We start from the raw sequence: 17,546 nt of genomic DNA on the forward strand, positions 1-17,546 counted from the left end.
GTAACCAATCAAGAAAATCTTTTTTTAAAAAATAACCATTAAAACTTGCAATTCTCTTATAAGGTCTATATGAAATTTGCTTACCAATAGGTTGCCCGTGAGTTATGTCTCCGCTGCAGTTATCCCTATTGTTTCCATTCTTCAACGGTGCCATCCTAGCATAGATATTTGTGAGTGCTTGTTGTACGTCATGTAATACTCGCTAAGTTATTCGTCGTTGTTGTGGTGGTGGTTACCATCTCGTCGGTTAGCAATCAGACCAGGGTAAGTCAAGGCTCTGATACCAACTGATGTCGCGGAAGCCTAAAGAAGAGCACACACGATGCTCTCTTGATGGAACAGAAACTAAACTGTTAGTTCCTAGGTAGTAAACCTCGAGTCCACGAGGGGTTCCTTGAATCCATAAGGTGATAGGTCTGGAATCCCCCAGAGAATACAATAGACACAAGTCTGAATTTTTATTGATAATAAACTATGAAAAACGTTTACAGACTTAGAGGCCTATTTAAGGGCTCCTTAAAACTTGACATACAAGAAAATATAATCTAAAATAACTCCTAATTGATACATAACCATAACAGGAACCAAATTTGACCTAAAAAGCATTAAATGCACCTAAAAACAAGGAAATAAATCATCTAAACCTAAAATAACGTTTTTTTACATAAAAATACCAAAAATAATATATTACAATAATTAAATAGTAAATTGTGTCCTACATCAGGCATTAAAGTGGTGGCCTGGTGGAACCAATGGATGGTCAGCTTATTGGTGCTTGTATTTAGTATTTAGAATTTAAAAAAAAAAAAAAAAAAAAACATAGATCCCATAATAAATTAAAAAAATAATTCAACATAGAAATATCAGCCATGGAGGGTGTCATACATGTCAAATGCGCATCATGTGTTGCGGAAGGACTTGGCTTTGGTTGCACTAAAAGTCTAGAACATTAAAACTAATCTTCTCTTTTTCTGTTGGAAATGCATCTAAGTACACTGAAAGTACAAAAACGGTGGTAATTCATAAGGGAAAATCTTAAATTCCTCCAGAGCATAAATAAATGGTGATTTCTCCTTTCACATTCATGGTAAACCTCATCATAAATTTAATGAGTGAGTCATATCATGAACGTGAGAGGAGGAAACATCATTCTTCGTATTATGAAAGTATCTAAAAATTACTTATTGGTAAAACAAATAAATAAAAGTGACATGCCATAAATGCATAAAAAAAAAATTAGTAAACCAAGTGCAATTGCCATTTTGAAAATCTAAGATTTGATATAATATGAAGAGTAATGCTATAGTCACATACCATTTTACAACATTTTTACAAAATGTTGATGTAGCCAACCTCTTATTGGTTTTCATCTAAACCCACAATTAATATTACTTTTTCATTTATCAATAATTATTCACTACATCAGCAGTTTGTAAAATAGTTTGTATTTCTAACATAACAGGTTATGTGGCAGCCAAAAAAAAAAAAAAAGCAACATGTGTTCAAGAGCTCAACTAATCGCAGCAAATTAAACATTTTCCTTATAATTTTATCTTTTGAAAGGGAACAAATATTGTAAATTTAAAATGTCACGTTTCTAAGATTTTAGATTCTTTTTTTTATCTTTTTTTAATTTTTTTTTTAATTTTTTTTTTTATCATTAGATTCTTAAGAAGCTATTAATTAAAGGAATTCAAAAGTTGGATACATGTCTAATCGTACTCACATTAATACGGATATTGCCACTAGTTTAATTGTTGAAATATTCATGCTACACATCTGAAAAAGTCAGACCATGAAAATTGATAGGGAGACTTGAAATACTGGTGGTTAGACATTTTCTTTGGGGGAATGTGCAGAATAACTGTGGAAATGATTTGTATATAGTTAGTTAGGCAACGCTTGAAACTATAAGAGAAAGTAGACATCTCGAGTTTTAAAAAATCGAGATTCATTTACATAAATCTCGAGTTTTAGAAACTCGAGTTCCATGCAAAAAAAAAATTTAGTTTTATCGCCCCTATAGTGGCGTTTTTAAGTCTTATAGTGACGTTTTAAAGCCCTATAGTGGCATTTTTATGCTCTATACTGACGTTTTCAAACCTTATAGCGGCATTTTTCTGCTAAATTTTTTTATAACTCCATTTTAAGCACTATAGTGACCTTTTTAAGCCCTATAGCGGCGTTTTCCGAACTCGAGTTTTTAAAACTCGATTTTTACTTGAATTTTTTTTACAAATCAAGCCTTAAAAACTTGATTTTTATCTTGGAACTCGAGTTTTAGAGACTCGAGATGCTAGTTTTCAACTTTCTTTTGCAACATGACAACTAACTAAATATTTTAATATTTATTGTTATTTAGAAAAAAAAATTCCATTTTCTTCTATATAAACGTTGTCATGGACTCATGGGTTTTTTCTTTCCTCATTAACCCATAAGCCATACATAACCATTGCAACCGCTACTTCAACACACCCTCAATTTTGTTGTCTCTTGCTTCTACTTCTTTTTCTTCCTCTCCTTCCCACTGTTTTCACCAAAGTTGACTATTAACATATGGCTTAACACACCAGCTTCAGTAGTTGCAAATCAAGAAATTCGTCTATTATTCAGATCAGGGTCAGGTGAATTTGCCTTCGGGTTCCGCCGTTTCCAAATCAATGAGAAAGAGAATCAATTCTTGCTTTCAGTTTGGTTTGATAAAATAGAAGACAAAACCATAGTTTAGGTCTGCAAATGGAGAAAAACTAGCACCACAAGGTTCTAAACTGACGCAGAATAGCAGCAGTGCGCTTGTTCTTAACGGCCCTGATGGCCACATGTTATGGAAGGCGCCTCCAAGCCATGATTCCAATTCCAGTTGCGTGGCTATACTTGGCAATGGGAGCTCGGTGATTCTAGATGATCATCATAATTCTATATGGGAGAGTTTCGAAAATCCTACTGATACAATTTTGCCTGGCTAGACACTGCACATGGATACGAGACTCAGGTCTTGCCAATCTCCGAAAAATTATTCTGAAGGACGCTTTCAGCTTTCTTTGCAGCTGGATGGCAATCTGGTTTTTTATTCTATGTCAAATCAAATCCATGAGAGAGCTTATTTTGCCACCATGACAATGAACTGGGCATCACAGTTGATCTTTACTGAGGCTGGCTACATGTTCATTAATGGCGGAAACAATTTGATTCACAAACTTACCATGAAAGATCCAGGCCCAAAAGAATCTTTCTACCACATGGCTAGGATTGATTATGGGATCTTCAGACTATACAACCACCCCATAAGGGAGGACACCACAGGTTGTGGGAGCTGTTCTTCCTTATGGACTGAAGTGCAACGCATTCCTGATAATATTTGTGGTAAAGGGTTATGCGGACCCAATAGCATTTGTAACATCACGGATAATGGGATGGCATTTTGCACATGTCCACTTAACTTTTCTCCCTTGGACAATGGAGTCGGGTGTAAACCAAATTTTGCACTGCCTAGCTGCCACAATGAATGGGATTCAAAAGAGCTTGTAGAATTTGAAGAGCTCAAACACGTGGACTGGGAGTTTTCTGATTACAACCTTTTCAAGGATCTGGGGTAAACAATTCGACATGTAGGCAGCTATGCCTCGATGATTGCTTGTGTGTTGTCGCCATTTATAATGATAAAGCTAATATCAGTTGGAAGAAGCAGTATCCTCTGGCCAATGGAAGACAAAACCCAAATAGAACTAGCATAGCTCTCATCAAGGTAGCTAGAAGTAATGGTTCAACCAAGAAAGATCAGTCTTTGGTAGTTTTATTGGCAATACTCCTTGGTAGCTCTGGATTTCTAAATTTCCTTTTCTTCTTAGCTAGTTTTGTGGCTGTTTTCTTCTTGTACAATAAAAAGCTGAATTCCCCAAGGAACACTGATAGAACACTTGGAACAAATGTGAGAAGCTATACATATAAAGAGCTTGAAGAAGCAACCAGGGGCTTCAAGCAAACAGTGGGAAAAGGAGCTTTCGGAACGGTTTATAAAGGGGTCCTTCAATCAAATTCTAAAAGATTTGTTGCAGTCAAAAAGTTAGGTAAGGCGGATGAATAAGGTGAGAAGGAATTCAAAACAGAAGTGAGCGTGATCAGTCAGACTCATCACAAGAATTTAGTCCAGTTGCTTGGTTGTTGTGATGAGGGACAGCACTGGCTATTGGTATATGAGTACATGAGTAATGGCTCTTTAGCTAACTTTCTCTTTGGGATATCTAGGCCTCATTGGAACCAAAGAGTACAAATTGCTTTTGGAATTGCAAGTGGTCTCATGTACTTACATGAAGAGTATAGTACTCAAATCATCCATTGTGACATAATGCCTCAAAACATACTTCTTGATGAGTACTTTACACCAAGAATTGCTGATTTTGGATTAGCAAAGCTTTTGTTGGCCGAGCAAACTTGAGTGGCTCGAACAAGAATTAGAGGAACAAGAAGAAGATCGAATATGTTAACAGCTCTCTATTTTAATTTGATTTGATCAAGTTTCACAAACGAAACAATGCCGAGGCTTCAACCAAGATACCTAATGACTATTTTAAATTGCAAATATATATACACCTTTTAAATTAATAGGCATTCAAGCCACAATTGTCAACAGATAGAGTAATTAATAGAGTAATAAATTGGGCGAGAAAGAGAGAGAGGACTTGCATCGATACTTGCATTAAGTCAAGGAAATTGCCACTATTATAAGCTTGGGCAATGAGTCATTGCCCATGCATTAAGCTAATGACGCAGCTAGCTAGTGAGCTCTAATTGAGTTGCGTCTTTTACTGCAGGTTGAATACTTCAAATACACTTACTTGAGATAAATAAATATTTTAAGCAAATAACTATAAATATATATACATAGCCTAAGTAGAAAGAAAATCCAATTAAATTTTAAATTAGAGTTTAATTTTGTGTCATTTGTCTTATTTAATTTTAAAATTTTTGTGTTAATTGAATTATTAAGTGCAAAAAACAAAGAATCTAAATTCAATTAGATTTTAAATTGAATTTTAATTGGAGTTCAATTTTGTATCATGTGTCTTATCTAATTTTTAATTTTTGTGGCAAATAAATTATTGGGTATAAATTGTAAAAACCGAAGAGTCTGGATCCAATTAGATTCTAAATCATATACCTATTACATTGCGCCACATGTTTCATCTAAGTTTTAAAATTTTGTTTCAAGTGAATTATTAGGTGCAAGAATCAAAGAATTTAAATTCAATTAGATTTTAAATTGAATTTTAATTGGAGTTCATTTTTGTGCCATGTGTCCCATATAATTTTTTAATTTTTGTGGAAAATGAATTATTGGGTGCAAAAACCAAAGGATCTAGATCCAATTAGACTCTATATCATATATCCATTACATATTTTAGAAATTCATGGCTTTAAAAATGTGTAAATTGTAATTTTTATGCCAAATTTAATTTGAACTCATATGAATATGTAATTGTGACTTTTTAAATATACGCGTGCATATACATGAGGTTACACACTAGTATATCATAATTTTTAATTCAAAACATAAACTAGAAAATTATAATTCTCTCCACTTCAAATGTATGCTCCAAATATTATGGGAAGATAATTAATTTTCTTTAAAAAGAAAAAAAAAAAATATATATATATATATATATAGATGAGTTTAGCACTCTTTCCCTCTTCTTGAAAGGCTTCTAAATATTGGACAATTGTAAAAATAATTATTAACCATCAATTCTCTTAACAACTTGAGAATAAAAATTGTAATATAGAAAGTTAAATAAATATTATTTAATTAATATTTAAATATAAAAAAATTCACTTAAATTTATTGTCTTAGGTCTCAAAATATATCAAGGAAGCCCTAAAATGCAAAGATTTCTTGATTTAAGAAGCTAAAAAAGAGTAAAATCTGTCTTCAATAATAAGAAGCTCCTATTAATTTAAGGGAGAGCAGTTAATAAAGAGGTTAATTCAAAATTTTCCTCATTGCATAACATTGCTGCTATAGTTGAAGCATACATGCTTACTTCACGCTAGTCTTATTAGTTTGACTTTTTCGAAACAGTTTGATGTTAGTTCATTTAAATATCAACAGAAGTCTCTGTCTCAGACCATGAAAATGATAGTGGTTCCTACAAATCTCAATCACAGGACCAGAAATGTCAGAAATGTTGTAATGGTTTCTTTCTAACTCATAAACCCATAACCAATAACCATTACTATTGCGATGGCTACTTCAACAATTCCTTATTGTTGATCTCTCTTGCTTCTACTTCTGCTTCTTCCTCTCCTTCCCACTGTTTTTACATACACCAGAAATGACTGCAACATATGGCTGAAATCACCTTTAGTTGCACAGTTAGGAACTGGTCCATCGACCCAATCCCCTTCAGGTGAATTTGCCTTTGGATTCCATCCCCTTGAAAGTAATGAGTTAGAGAATCAATTCTTGCTTGCAGTTTGGTTTAATAAAACAAAAGACCAAACCATAGTTTGGTCTGCAAATGGCAATAATCCAGCACCACAAGGTTTTGAACTGAAGCTGTCTAGCAACGGGTTTGTTCTCAATGACCCTCAAGGCAATGAGTTATGGAAGGCTCCAAGGAATGGATCCAAATCCAGTTGTGCGGCTATACTGGACAATGGGAACTTGGTGATTTTAGATGAGCAGAATAATTCCATATGGGAGAGCTTCAAAGAGCCTACTGATACGATCTTGCCTGGCCAAATACTGTACATGAATACCACACTCAAGTCTCGCCAATCTGAGACAAATTACTCTTACGGGAACTTCAAGCTTATTTTACAGCTTGATGGAAATCTGGTGCTTTATTCTCTATCTATGCAATCTATTGGAAGAGCTTATTTTGCCACCATGACATTCTGGGAATCACAGTTGATCTTTACTGAAGCCGGATACATGTACGTCCAAGATGCGAACAAATCAACCAACATCTACAACCTTACCCAGGAGGATCCACGCTTAAAAGAATCTTTCTACCACATGGCTTGGATTGATTATGATGGAGTCTTCAGAATATACTGATGATGTCAAAAATCGTCAGTAGATCTAATGCCCAAACTCGCGATCCACATAGTATGGAGAAGAATGATAAACCTGCAAGAACACCGAAACCTTGATAAACCTGCAAGGACACCGGAGTGGTGCCGGCCAAGAACCTTCCAAAGGTCAAGTCAGAGAAGGCACAGGAAATTTGGTGAAGGGAAGAAAGAAAAAGAGGCTCTCAATAATAAGTAATGCGTACCTCAAAATTGAGATCCCTTGGGACTTACAGATAACCATCGTAGCTGAATTGTAGGAATCAGTCATCGTAGCCGAGTAGGAGTGTAAGTTTACCCTTCAGCTCCCGTGTTGAAGTTGGAGATTACCCTCTAGATGAGTCGTAGAGAATAAGGAGTTTATCCCTTGGCAAACTTGTTGGAGATAAGACTTGTAGCACTATTAGTAGTCTTGTATGATAAGGAGTCTTTGATTGCCTTACTCGTCAGTCTGCTACCTCTACAATCAATTTTACCCTTCCGCTTTCAGTAGACGTAGACTACGTCCGCTGCTTCATGTCTTCAGCTTTTCGGAAGGGCAAATGCTCTTGGGAAGACTGAGGAGACTTATTAAAATATTCGTGAAGTTTTATTCCCTATCATAAACAAACACCTCAGGTAGCAGGACACAAGTTGTGGAAGCTGTCCTACATCATGGGCTACAGTGCAAGGCATTCCTGATGATATATGTGGTAAAATTGATGCTAAAAATTATGTAGGTGGGTTCTGTGGACTCAACGGCCTATGTCAAATCTCAAATGGTTCAAGTGGTAGCGGGAAAGCAGTTGCACATGTCCTTCAAGTTTTTCTCCCTTAAACCAGTCTGAGTATTGGCAGGGTGTAAACCAGATTTTCCATTACCCAGCTGCGACAATGGATGGGAAAAAAATAAAGGGCTTGTAAACTTTGAACGGCTTACAAATGTGGACGGGCCATTCATGGATTACAGCTTTCTTCAAGGGGTTAATGAAACTGAGTGTAAACAGCAATGCCTTGACGATTGCATGTGTGTTGTGGCCGTTTATGAAAACAGTGGCAATTTATGTTGGAAAAAGAAGTATCCTCTGTCCAATGGAAGATATAGCCCGAATCTTACAAGAATAGCTTTCATCAAGTTACCTGAAGGCCTTGGCTTAGAGAACATCAAGAAAGGCCAGTCTCTGGTAGTTGTTTTGGCACTTCTCCTTGGCAGCTCTGCATTTCTCGATATCCTTTTCTTCATAGCTAGTATTGTGGCTATTATCTACTTGCACCACAAAAAGCTGAATTCGGCATTGAATATTGATAGCACACTTGCAACAAATGTTAGAAGCTATACATACAAAGAGCTCAGAGAAGCAACCAGGGCTTCAAGCAAATAGTAGGAAAAGGTGCATTCGGAACTGTTTATAAAGGGGTCCTTCCATCAGATTCAAAAAGATTTGTTGCAGTCAAGAAGTTAGGCAAGGTGGTAGAAGAAGGTGAGAAGGAATTCAAAGCAGAAGTGAGTGTGATCGGTCAGACTCATCATAAGAATTNTGAAGAAAGAAAAAGAGGCTCTCAATAATAAGTAATGCGTACCTCAAAATTGAGATCCCTTGGGACTTACAGATAACCATCGTAGCTGAATTGTAGGAATCAGTCATCGTAGCCGAGTAGGAGTGTAAGTTTACCCTTCAGCTCCCGTGTTGAAGTTGGAGATTACCCTCTAGATGAGTCGTAGAGAATAAGGAGTTTATCCCTTGGCAAACTTGTTGGAGATAAGACTTGTAGCACTATTAGTAGTCTTGTATGATAAGGAGTCTTTGATTGCCTTACTCGTCAGTCTGCTACCTCTACAATCAATTTTACCCTTCCGCTTTCAGTAGACGTAGACTACGTCCGCTGCTTCATGTCTTCAGCTTTTCGGAAGGGCAAATGCTCTTGGGAAGACTGAGGAGACTTATTAAAATATTCGTGAAGTTTTATTCCCTATCATAAACAAACACCTCAGGTAGCAGGACACAAGTTGTGGAAGCTGTCCTACATCATGGGCTACAGTGCAAGGCATTCCTGATGATATATGTGGTAAAATTGATGCTAAAAATTATGTAGGTGGGTTCTGTGGACTCAACGGCCTATGTCAAATCTCAAATGGTTCAAGTGGTAGCGGGAAAGCAGTTGCACATGTCCTTCAAGTTTTTCTCCCTTAAACCAGTCTGAGTATTGGCAGGGTGTAAACCAGATTTTCCATTACCCAGCTGCGACAATGGATGGGAAAAAAATAAAGGGCTTGTAAACTTTGAACGGCTTACAAATGTGGACGGGCCATTCATGGATTACAGCTTTCTTCAAGGGGTTAATGAAACTGAGTGTAAACAGCAATGCCTTGACGATTGCATGTGTGTTGTGGCCGTTTATGAAAACAGTGGCAATTTATGTTGGAAAAAGAAGTATCCTCTGTCCAATGGAAGATATAGCCCGAATCTTACAAGAATAGCTTTCATCAAGTTACCTGAAGGCCTTGGCTTAGAGAACATCAAGAAAGGCCAGTCTCTGGTAGTTGTTTTGGCACTTCTCCTTGGCAGCTCTGCATTTCTCGATATCCTTTTCTTCATAGCTAGTATTGTGGCTATTATCTACTTGCACCACAAAAAGCTGAATTCGGCATTGAATATTGATAGCACACTTGCAACAAATGTTAGAAGCTATACATACAAAGAGCTCAGAGAAGCAACCAGGGCTTCAAGCAAATAGTAGGAAAAGGTGCATTCGGAACTGTTTATAAAGGGGTCCTTCCATCAGATTCAAAAAGATTTGTTGCAGTCAAGAAGTTAGGCAAGGTGGTAGAAGAAGGTGAGAAGGAATTCAAAGCAGAAGTGAGTGTGATCGGTCAGACTCATCATAAGAATTTAGTCCGGTTGCTTGGTTATTATGATGAGGGGCAGCACCGGCTATTGGTATATGAGTACATGAGTAATGGCTCTTTAGCTAACTTTCTCTTTGGGCTATCCAGGCCTCATTGGAACCAAAGAGTGCAGATTGCTTATGGAATTGCAAGAGGTCTCATGTACTTAAATGAAAAGTGCAGCACCCAAATCATCCATTGTGACATAAAGCCTCAAAACATACTTTGGTTGAGTACTTTACACCAAGGATTGCAGATTTTGGATTAGCAAAGCTTTTGTTGGCTGAGCAAACTTGAGCTGCTCGGACAGGAATAAGAGGGATGATTGGGTACTTTGAGCATGAATGGTTTAGGAAATCATCCATTTTGGTTAAGGTTGATGTGTATAGTTTTGGTGTGATGTTACTTGTGATTATTTGTTGCAAGTCTAGTGTTACATTTGTATTGCAAGCAGAGTAGGCATTGATAGATTGGGCTTACGAATGCTACAAAAATAAAAAATTAGATAAGTTGATAGAAAACAATGAGGAAGCAAGCAATGACATGAAGAGGCTAGAAAGGCTTGTGATTGTGGCAATTTGGTGTATTCAAGAAGATCCTTCACTGAGACCCTCAATGAAAAAGATCACACAGATGCTTGAGGGAGTTATCGAAGTTTTTGTGCCCCCAAGTCCTTCATTGTACAATTACTCTCCGCCTTCAAAAAGTAGTTCCTTTGAGTTTTCATTCTCCTCAGTTGAAAGGTAAGCATTTGAGATTGACGATAATGGGTAACTTTGTAAATAACTAAGTGATGAGCGGAAAAATTCAAATTTTATGTCATATATGATACAACTAGTTTTGTATCCCATAGTTTTCAATAGCTTATTTGCTAAAATACTTTTTATTATTAACTTTTTTTTGTGGGGGGGGGGGGGGGGGGGGGGGGGGGTGTTGGTGGCAGTGGTGGTGGCTGAGAAGTGAGACAAAAAGCTAAACTTAAATTGCCAAACAAAAAGAAAAAGCATCTGTAAACACTAAAACAAAGAAAGAAGAAATTGAATAAAAAAGGTGAGGAACTTTTTGTGTGAGGTGGCATACGCCATGTCCGTTTAACAGAACAGCCTTCCAAATTTGTTAGGACAAGAAATGGTCACCAAACACTAGTTTTGATATTATGGGGTTTAGACTACAATGAAAGCTTGATAATGTAAATGCTAGAGCTAGTTTAGACTCTCAATTTTAATTATGGTATGATTAATTTTAATCTAAACACACTTAATGCGGAATATAAGTGATCAAAAAATTTATTAATCAAAGCACTCAACAATTGCAGGGACGAACAAATAAGTGCAAGACAAAAATTTAACCGTCGGATTGCATGTTCTGTACGCTTCTAATACACATGTCAAATTTTGTATCAATTAAATATTATTTACTATATAATCTATAAGATTATATTTTATGCATAATTTTAAACTACAAAAACTTGCAATTTAAACAATTTATTAATGGCATAATTATTGATCTTTAATTTTTATAAATTTCACAAGTATGGAGAATATAAAAAGAAAATGTAATCAAATGGTGGATTTGTCAAAATTCACCTTCAATTAATATATATGTGTGTATATATATATATATATATATATGTAAGGTCCAAATTTTGAAGCCCAAGCCCAAACGGTTTAGATCATGAGCCCAATGAACCCAGGACAATCAATTTGTAGAGAGTGGGTGAAAGAGCTGGGCTCGTTATGAATTTGGCAAAAATCAACTATGATATACGAGGATCAACTAGCATAAACACACTTAAATACTGAATAAACTGAAATCCGAAGAGGACTATTATTGATTGAAAAATGAATACAATTCCTAGAGCTACCCTCTCTGATCCCTCCTTTCTTTTTTCTCCCCCCACTCTTTTAGAGGCCTATTACATTTATATATCCCTCTTCTCGATCATATTCACTGTACACCTGTTTTTCATCTAAGTATTCACTTGAGTACATGTCATATCAGATATTTTCTTTAGTTTCCCAGGAGTGGTGGTAGCTGATGTTGTACTGTTCAGGGGTCTTCTCCACATAAATGCGGCCTGGAAAGTTGCTGCAGTGCATTAAATATGGTGGTAGCAGCTTTTCCTTTTAGATATTTCTCCGTTCTTATCATTCTCAGGCATGCCCAAAGCTTGTCCTTATCCTTGAAGTTGTTAGGAAGATCACTTGAACTTTCCAGATACTTGCTTGACCGAATCCCTTTGTATTCGAGTAGAAAGACCAATTCGGACTACTGGGGATCTCTTCGGACTATACTCCTCATTCTTTTCCACGTGTCCTTTCCACAGGGACTCCTCCTCAACCTTTTTCTTCTCTTCGGACAGAAGGTAATATTTAAATAAGGCCCTAGGCCCAACACGTGATGTTGGGCTTTTACCCCCACAATATATATATATATATATATATAGTAAAGTTGTATTCTTAAGCTATAATCAATTTTGCAATTAAATTTTGTCCTAAATCATTTATAGGCGTTGGCAAGGGGAAATTTTCACTAATAAATATGAAAAGTAGAAAAGTAATATAGAGGCACTTTCAAATACTCCAAAAAAGCTCTCGCAAATCACAAAGAATAAGAATAAAGAAATATACCCCATGACATCCTCTTTATTTATTTATTTACTTTTTTACAAAATCGCTGAAGATATATATATATATATATATATATGGGTTCTAGTTACACTTAGTGAGTATACCTTTTGATTTAAGTAGATCTAATAGTCAAAATAAAACTCATTAATGTCGATTACAATATCATTTATTCTGATGTACCATTTCATTTATTATCCCCTATTTAAAAATTTCCATACTTATCTCTACTCCCCAAAAACATTCTATACGTTCTCTATCTATCTTCCCTCATCTACTCTTTCCACCTATTCAACTCTCTACCCTCATTTGTTCTCTTCTCCACCTCCATGGCCAAAGGGTTCCACCATCTCTGGCCATCAGCCACAAGATTCCGCAGCCTCCGGCCACAAGTTTCCACTGCCGCTAGCCGCCAACTTTCTGCCTTTAATTAAATTTGTGGGAAGTTTTTCTTAACCCGGAAAAATCTAAAATTAGTGGCAGCCCTTTCCATTTGTAAACGATTGTATCAAAAATTGAATATACAGGATATTTCTATAGGATCAAGTACCTAAACTTAACACGAAGTCTAGATATGTTAAACAATAAGCGTGTGTACACACAACAATAAGTAAAGTACATGGTACAATGGCTAACAATATCTCCTTTAAGCTTCTCTTCTACTCCTTTGTTCCTTAGTTCTACGTGAACTAATAACATGATCACAGCGAAAATTAAAGTGTAGTATGTCGGCATCTAGATTTTAATAATCAAAAAGTTTACACAAAATGACGTTAACATATTTTGGAATGCATAAGATGAGATTTATCTACCAAAAAAAAAAAAAAAAAAAGAAAGAAAGAAAAGAAAAGAGCAGATGAGGGAGGTTAGGTAAACAAAATGACGTTAACATATTTTGGAATGCATAAGATGAGATTTATCTACCAAAAAAAAAAAAAAAAAAAGAAAGAAAGAAAAGAAAAGAGCAGATGAGGGAGGTTAGGTAGAGAACGTAGAGAATGTTTTTGGGAACAAGAGATAAGTATGGAAATTCATTAGTAAGGAATAATAAATGAGATTGTAATTAGAATAAATGATATTATAATCAGCGTTTATGAGTAATTTTTTTTTTTACAGTTAGATCAACTCAAATTCAATGGTGTAGAAAATGTGTAATTCTAAAAAGTTACGCCAGATGTAACTTGAACCCATCTTTATATATAACCTCAACTTGATATAAGCTTAATAAAAATGATCACAAATTGGGGTAATTTTCCTTACCCTAATTTCTAAGCTTTTCTCTATAGCCAATAGCAACAATTAAAAAAAAAAAAATTGCAGACCATAAACTTAATACCCAAACAGAAAAACACAAAAGAATTAACCCTAAAATTTTTAAATATACATAGAAATTTAAATTTAAGTGTACCTCAACTTGATATATAGACCTTGTAGCCGATGTAGATATCAATGGCTCATATAGAGGAGGAAGCTAACAACTCCTCGCCATTAAAGTTGACGGTGGCCTTGAACTTGGGCTTGTGGTTGGACCAATTTTGCCTCTCGCAGGAGATACAAAAGAGAAAGCAATGCGGCCAATAATTGAAATTAGCAAAACCCATTACAGGGCTTTAAATCCATCAGTCTGAGCTAATCATTTAGAAGAAACACTCTCAAACAAAACATGAACAAAGTGCCCAGACTTGTATGACTAAGAAAATGCAAAGGTGAAATTTCTGATGTAAATACTTGAAGTGAATCATCCACATTTTGTTAGTATTTTTGAACTCTTCTTCAAGAAAGAGATGAAGGAGGGAAGAGAAAGCCACCGTTATGAAGTTTTGAAACTGTGAAAGATAGGAAGAGCAAAAGGAGAGGAAAGAGAAATGAGGTATGAAGGAGTGGTTCATTTAAATAAGGAGAGGAAGAGATGAAGGAGGGAAGAGAGGTTGGCATTAGAAAGCCAAAGGTTTGAAGTTTTGAAATTGTCTTTGGAAGAGATAGATGTTGGCATTAGTCAAGCTAAAGGTCTGAAGAAGAAGAAAGGGTTGGCGTTACAAGAATAATTAAAGAAGAAGGAATGGTTAGGTTTGGACTTTATGGTGGACAGCAACGTAATATTCATGTTCTGGGCTTTATGGTGGATATAAAGTCCAAACCCTGTTCTACTTCATATCACTGAAGAACCACAATCAGACGGGTTTGAACCTACCACCTAAGATGTAAAAATCCAATTAAAACCTACTTAAGATTTACAATTTTTCTGAAAAAATGAAGAAAAATTGACCATGTTCATATAGACATGGCAAAGTGGGTGGGTTAGGTCGGGTCGGGTTTGAGTCAGTCAATTGGGTTTGCGGGTCAATCGGGTTGCGGGTCGGGTCAGGTTGACCCATATTTTTAAAACGAACTTTTTTTAATAATTTTTTTAAGTACAAAAAAAAAAAAAAATCAATGGCAACCTTTTGAGAGAGAATGAATAAAATCAACTAAGGAAATGAATTGCACTTAATGCCACTTGTTAATATCCTTCCAATTCTGACATTTTTGAGAATGACTAAAATTCTTTGTAGTCACGAATTCATGATGGAAAAAATCTTCAATGTTAATAACTCATTGCCAAAATGCATTACAAATTTATAACTTAAAAAAGAGAGATCTTTAGGAGCCCCAAAAAGTATATAATCCCACAAAATAAAGAATATTTAAATTAAAAAAGAAAAAAAAAAAAGAAAAAAAAAAAAAGAACTACATGTCTTGGACCAAGTTATCAGGACTGAAAGAAAAGAAAATAAGAGAAAAGAGTAGAGGCGGAGAGAAGCTGATTGCAAAGTAATGGAGGCACAGAGGGAAACTGTGAAAGTTCTTAGCTAGGTGTTTGATTGTGTGAGTGTGTGTGTTAGGTGCCTTAGTTATTTGTGAGTAAGCACACAGTTTGGTTTTGTCACTTTTTTTTTTTTGGGGGGGGGGGGGGGGGGGGAGATAAGGTCACAAATTTTTTTAGTTTTTCCAATTTGTCAAAAAACAAATAAACTTAAGTTTTGTTAAGTCATAACTCAATAAGTCATAAAGTAGTGTACGTGTTACTATGTTAGTAGAGTTAGGGTCTGTTTGGATAAGCTGTTTAAAAATGAGCGTTTTTAAAAATAGCGTTTTTAAAATGTGCGTTTGGAAAACACAATTTTAAAAATTATATTAAAACGTTTGGTAAATTTGTGTATAGTATTAGTCTAAAATTGTTGTTTTGGTGCAAATTACCAAAAAGGACCGGAAATAACTTAATTCTAATGATATTATTCTATCATATTTAAAGTAGCTCATGAAAATAATAATAAGAATAATATTTACTTTTCTTCTAACCTTTTCTTTAAATAAAAAAAGTATTATTATCAAAAATAAAAACTAAATTAAAATAATCTCAATTACTTTCTCTTTCCCCAAAGCTGTCCAAGTACAATTGAAATTTGAACTCATTAGAGTTCACGTGGGGGGTCAGAACTCACAAAAAGCAATTAAACAAGAGCCGCACAAAACAATTAAACAAGAGCCCCCCACACACACAACTAAAACAAAAGGCATAAGAAAAGAAGTTCAGCCTCCGTCAAAACTGAAGAAGAAGAAGAAGAAGAAAAAAGAGAAGCGGCTGGATAAAACAGAAGGTTGGGGGAATGACTGACAACATGGGAAAACAACCACTGGCGATGGTGCTCTCTTATTTCCATTTTCAATACCGCAACAATTGAGCTCTTTTTTGTTGTGTCAACATTCTCCACTGCCGTTCCAACATCCACCTGAGACCTTGAGCACAGTCTAGTCGCTGGAAAGTCAGGGAGGTGAGGTTATTTGCTGGCCGGTAAATTTGTCATTTAGCAAATGCGTGAGGGTATATCAGGTATTCAAGCCTTAAAAAGTATTATGAGACCTGCGTTTTAAGTGCCGTTTTCAAAAAGTTGGCTGGAACTCCAGTTTCAAAACGTGAGATTTTGCGTTTGAGAGATCGCAATTTCTAGTAAGATCACAGTGCCAAACGCACACGTATTTGCGTTTTTAATAAAAACGCGCGTTAAGGCTTTTGAAACAGCCTATCCATACGGGCTCTTAGTGTATTACTGTGAACTATGAAGTGTCTAGTTAACTCAAAGGAGAATTGATAGAATTGTTTGTTTTTTTTTTTTTTTTATAAATAAATGGGTTATCTGTGAATATGTGATCTATTGACTCACACCCTTACATGCTTGTTTGTGCTTTATGCACCTATAGCATTCAGGACGTATTCTAAAAATTAAAATAAAATAAAAATTTGTAATGGGTTGGGTCACGAGTTATCCGAGTCGGGTCGGGTCGGGTTGACTTGTAGAAAAATCAGGTCAGGTTACGGGTCAACCCGTTTTTATTTCGGGTCAAAAAAGTCAGGTTTGGGTTAGGTATTTATATTTTTCAGGTCGGGTCCAGTCGGGTTAGTAGATTCTGACTTGCTTTGCCATGTCTACGTTCATATTCAATCCAAATCAACAAACCTATACAAAATCAAGTGATTGACGTCCAAAAAAACTCAAACCCATTGATATTTCAAAATTAAAAATAGGGGAAAACCACCAAATCATGAGAAAACAAACCTTGACATTGTGATACTGGACTAATGGTGGATTTGGCATCTTTTTTAGGCTCCAAAAAAAACAACTCTGGTAATGACTATGGCGGAATGAAGCTCCAATGTGAGGAGGAGGAGAGTCTACCTTTAGTTTACTATTTGGAGAAGAAGCTTTGAACGTGTTTGAGGAATATTTGAGGTTTTAATTGGGTTACAAATGCATGTAATAAGGTGTATTGAATTTAAATTTGTTGGTTGATGTGTCGTAGTAGACGTAAATAATTCTTTGGTATTCCACTTAATTCTGAAAAATACTGCTTACCTAACCTAACCTAATCGGTGGACTACTAAGGCAAGGTCATATGTGAACCAGAAGATGCTTTGTGAGTAAAATAATTTGCCATCTAAAAAG

At 35.6% G+C, this 17,546-nt stretch overlaps 2 protein-coding genes and 1 pseudogene across 2 annotated transcripts; all 3 read left to right on the forward strand.

The window, feature by feature from the left end:
• Window positions 1-3,113: 3,113 nt before the first annotated feature.
• On the forward strand, window positions 3,114-4,084 carry LOC136062842 (G-type lectin S-receptor-like serine/threonine-protein kinase LECRK4). Its single transcript, XM_065762445.1, has 2 exons — window positions 3,114-3,592; window positions 3,676-4,084. The coding sequence occupies exons 1-2, from the start codon at window positions 3,114-3,116 to the stop codon at window positions 4,082-4,084; spliced, it is 888 nt and encodes a 295-aa protein (XP_065618517.1).
• A 117-nt stretch (window positions 4,085-4,201) lies between these two features.
• On the forward strand, window positions 4,202-7,057 carry LOC111989782 (G-type lectin S-receptor-like serine/threonine-protein kinase LECRK3). The gene is made up of 2 exons (XM_065762446.1): window positions 4,202-4,416; window positions 6,328-7,057. Exons 1-2 carry the CDS (start codon window positions 4,202-4,204, stop codon window positions 7,055-7,057), a joined length of 945 nt encoding a protein of 314 aa, XP_065618518.1.
• A 952-nt stretch (window positions 7,058-8,009) lies between these two features.
• LOC136062843 (G-type lectin S-receptor-like serine/threonine-protein kinase LECRK3) lies at window positions 8,010-10,585 on the forward strand (annotated as a pseudogene).
• Window positions 10,586-17,546: the final 6,961 nt, after the last annotated feature.

Source organism: Quercus suber, unplaced genomic scaffold, assembly GCF_002906115.3.
Source record: "Quercus suber isolate HL8 unplaced genomic scaffold, Cork oak 2.0 scaffold_459, whole genome shotgun sequence".
Classification (NCBI taxonomy): domain Eukaryota; kingdom Viridiplantae; phylum Streptophyta; class Magnoliopsida; order Fagales; family Fagaceae; genus Quercus; species Quercus suber.

Excerpts from the sequence above, each read along its gene's own strand:
- LOC136062842 (XM_065762445.1), top strand. The coding sequence starts at position 3,114 with ATGACAATGAACTGGGCATCACAGTTGATCTTTACTGAGGCTGGCTAC. Across the intron at positions 3,593-3,675 it reads AACCTTTTCAAGGATCTGGG|TTGGAAGAAGCAGTATCCTC; the intron begins GTAAACAATTCG and ends AGCTAATATCAG.
- LOC111989782 (XM_065762446.1), top strand. The coding sequence starts at position 4,202 with ATGAGTAATGGCTCTTTAGCTAACTTTCTCTTTGGGATATCTAGGCCT. Across the intron at positions 4,417-6,327 it reads TTTGGATTAGCAAAGCTTTT|AAATGACTGCAACATATGGC; the intron begins GTTGGCCGAGCA and ends TACATACACCAG.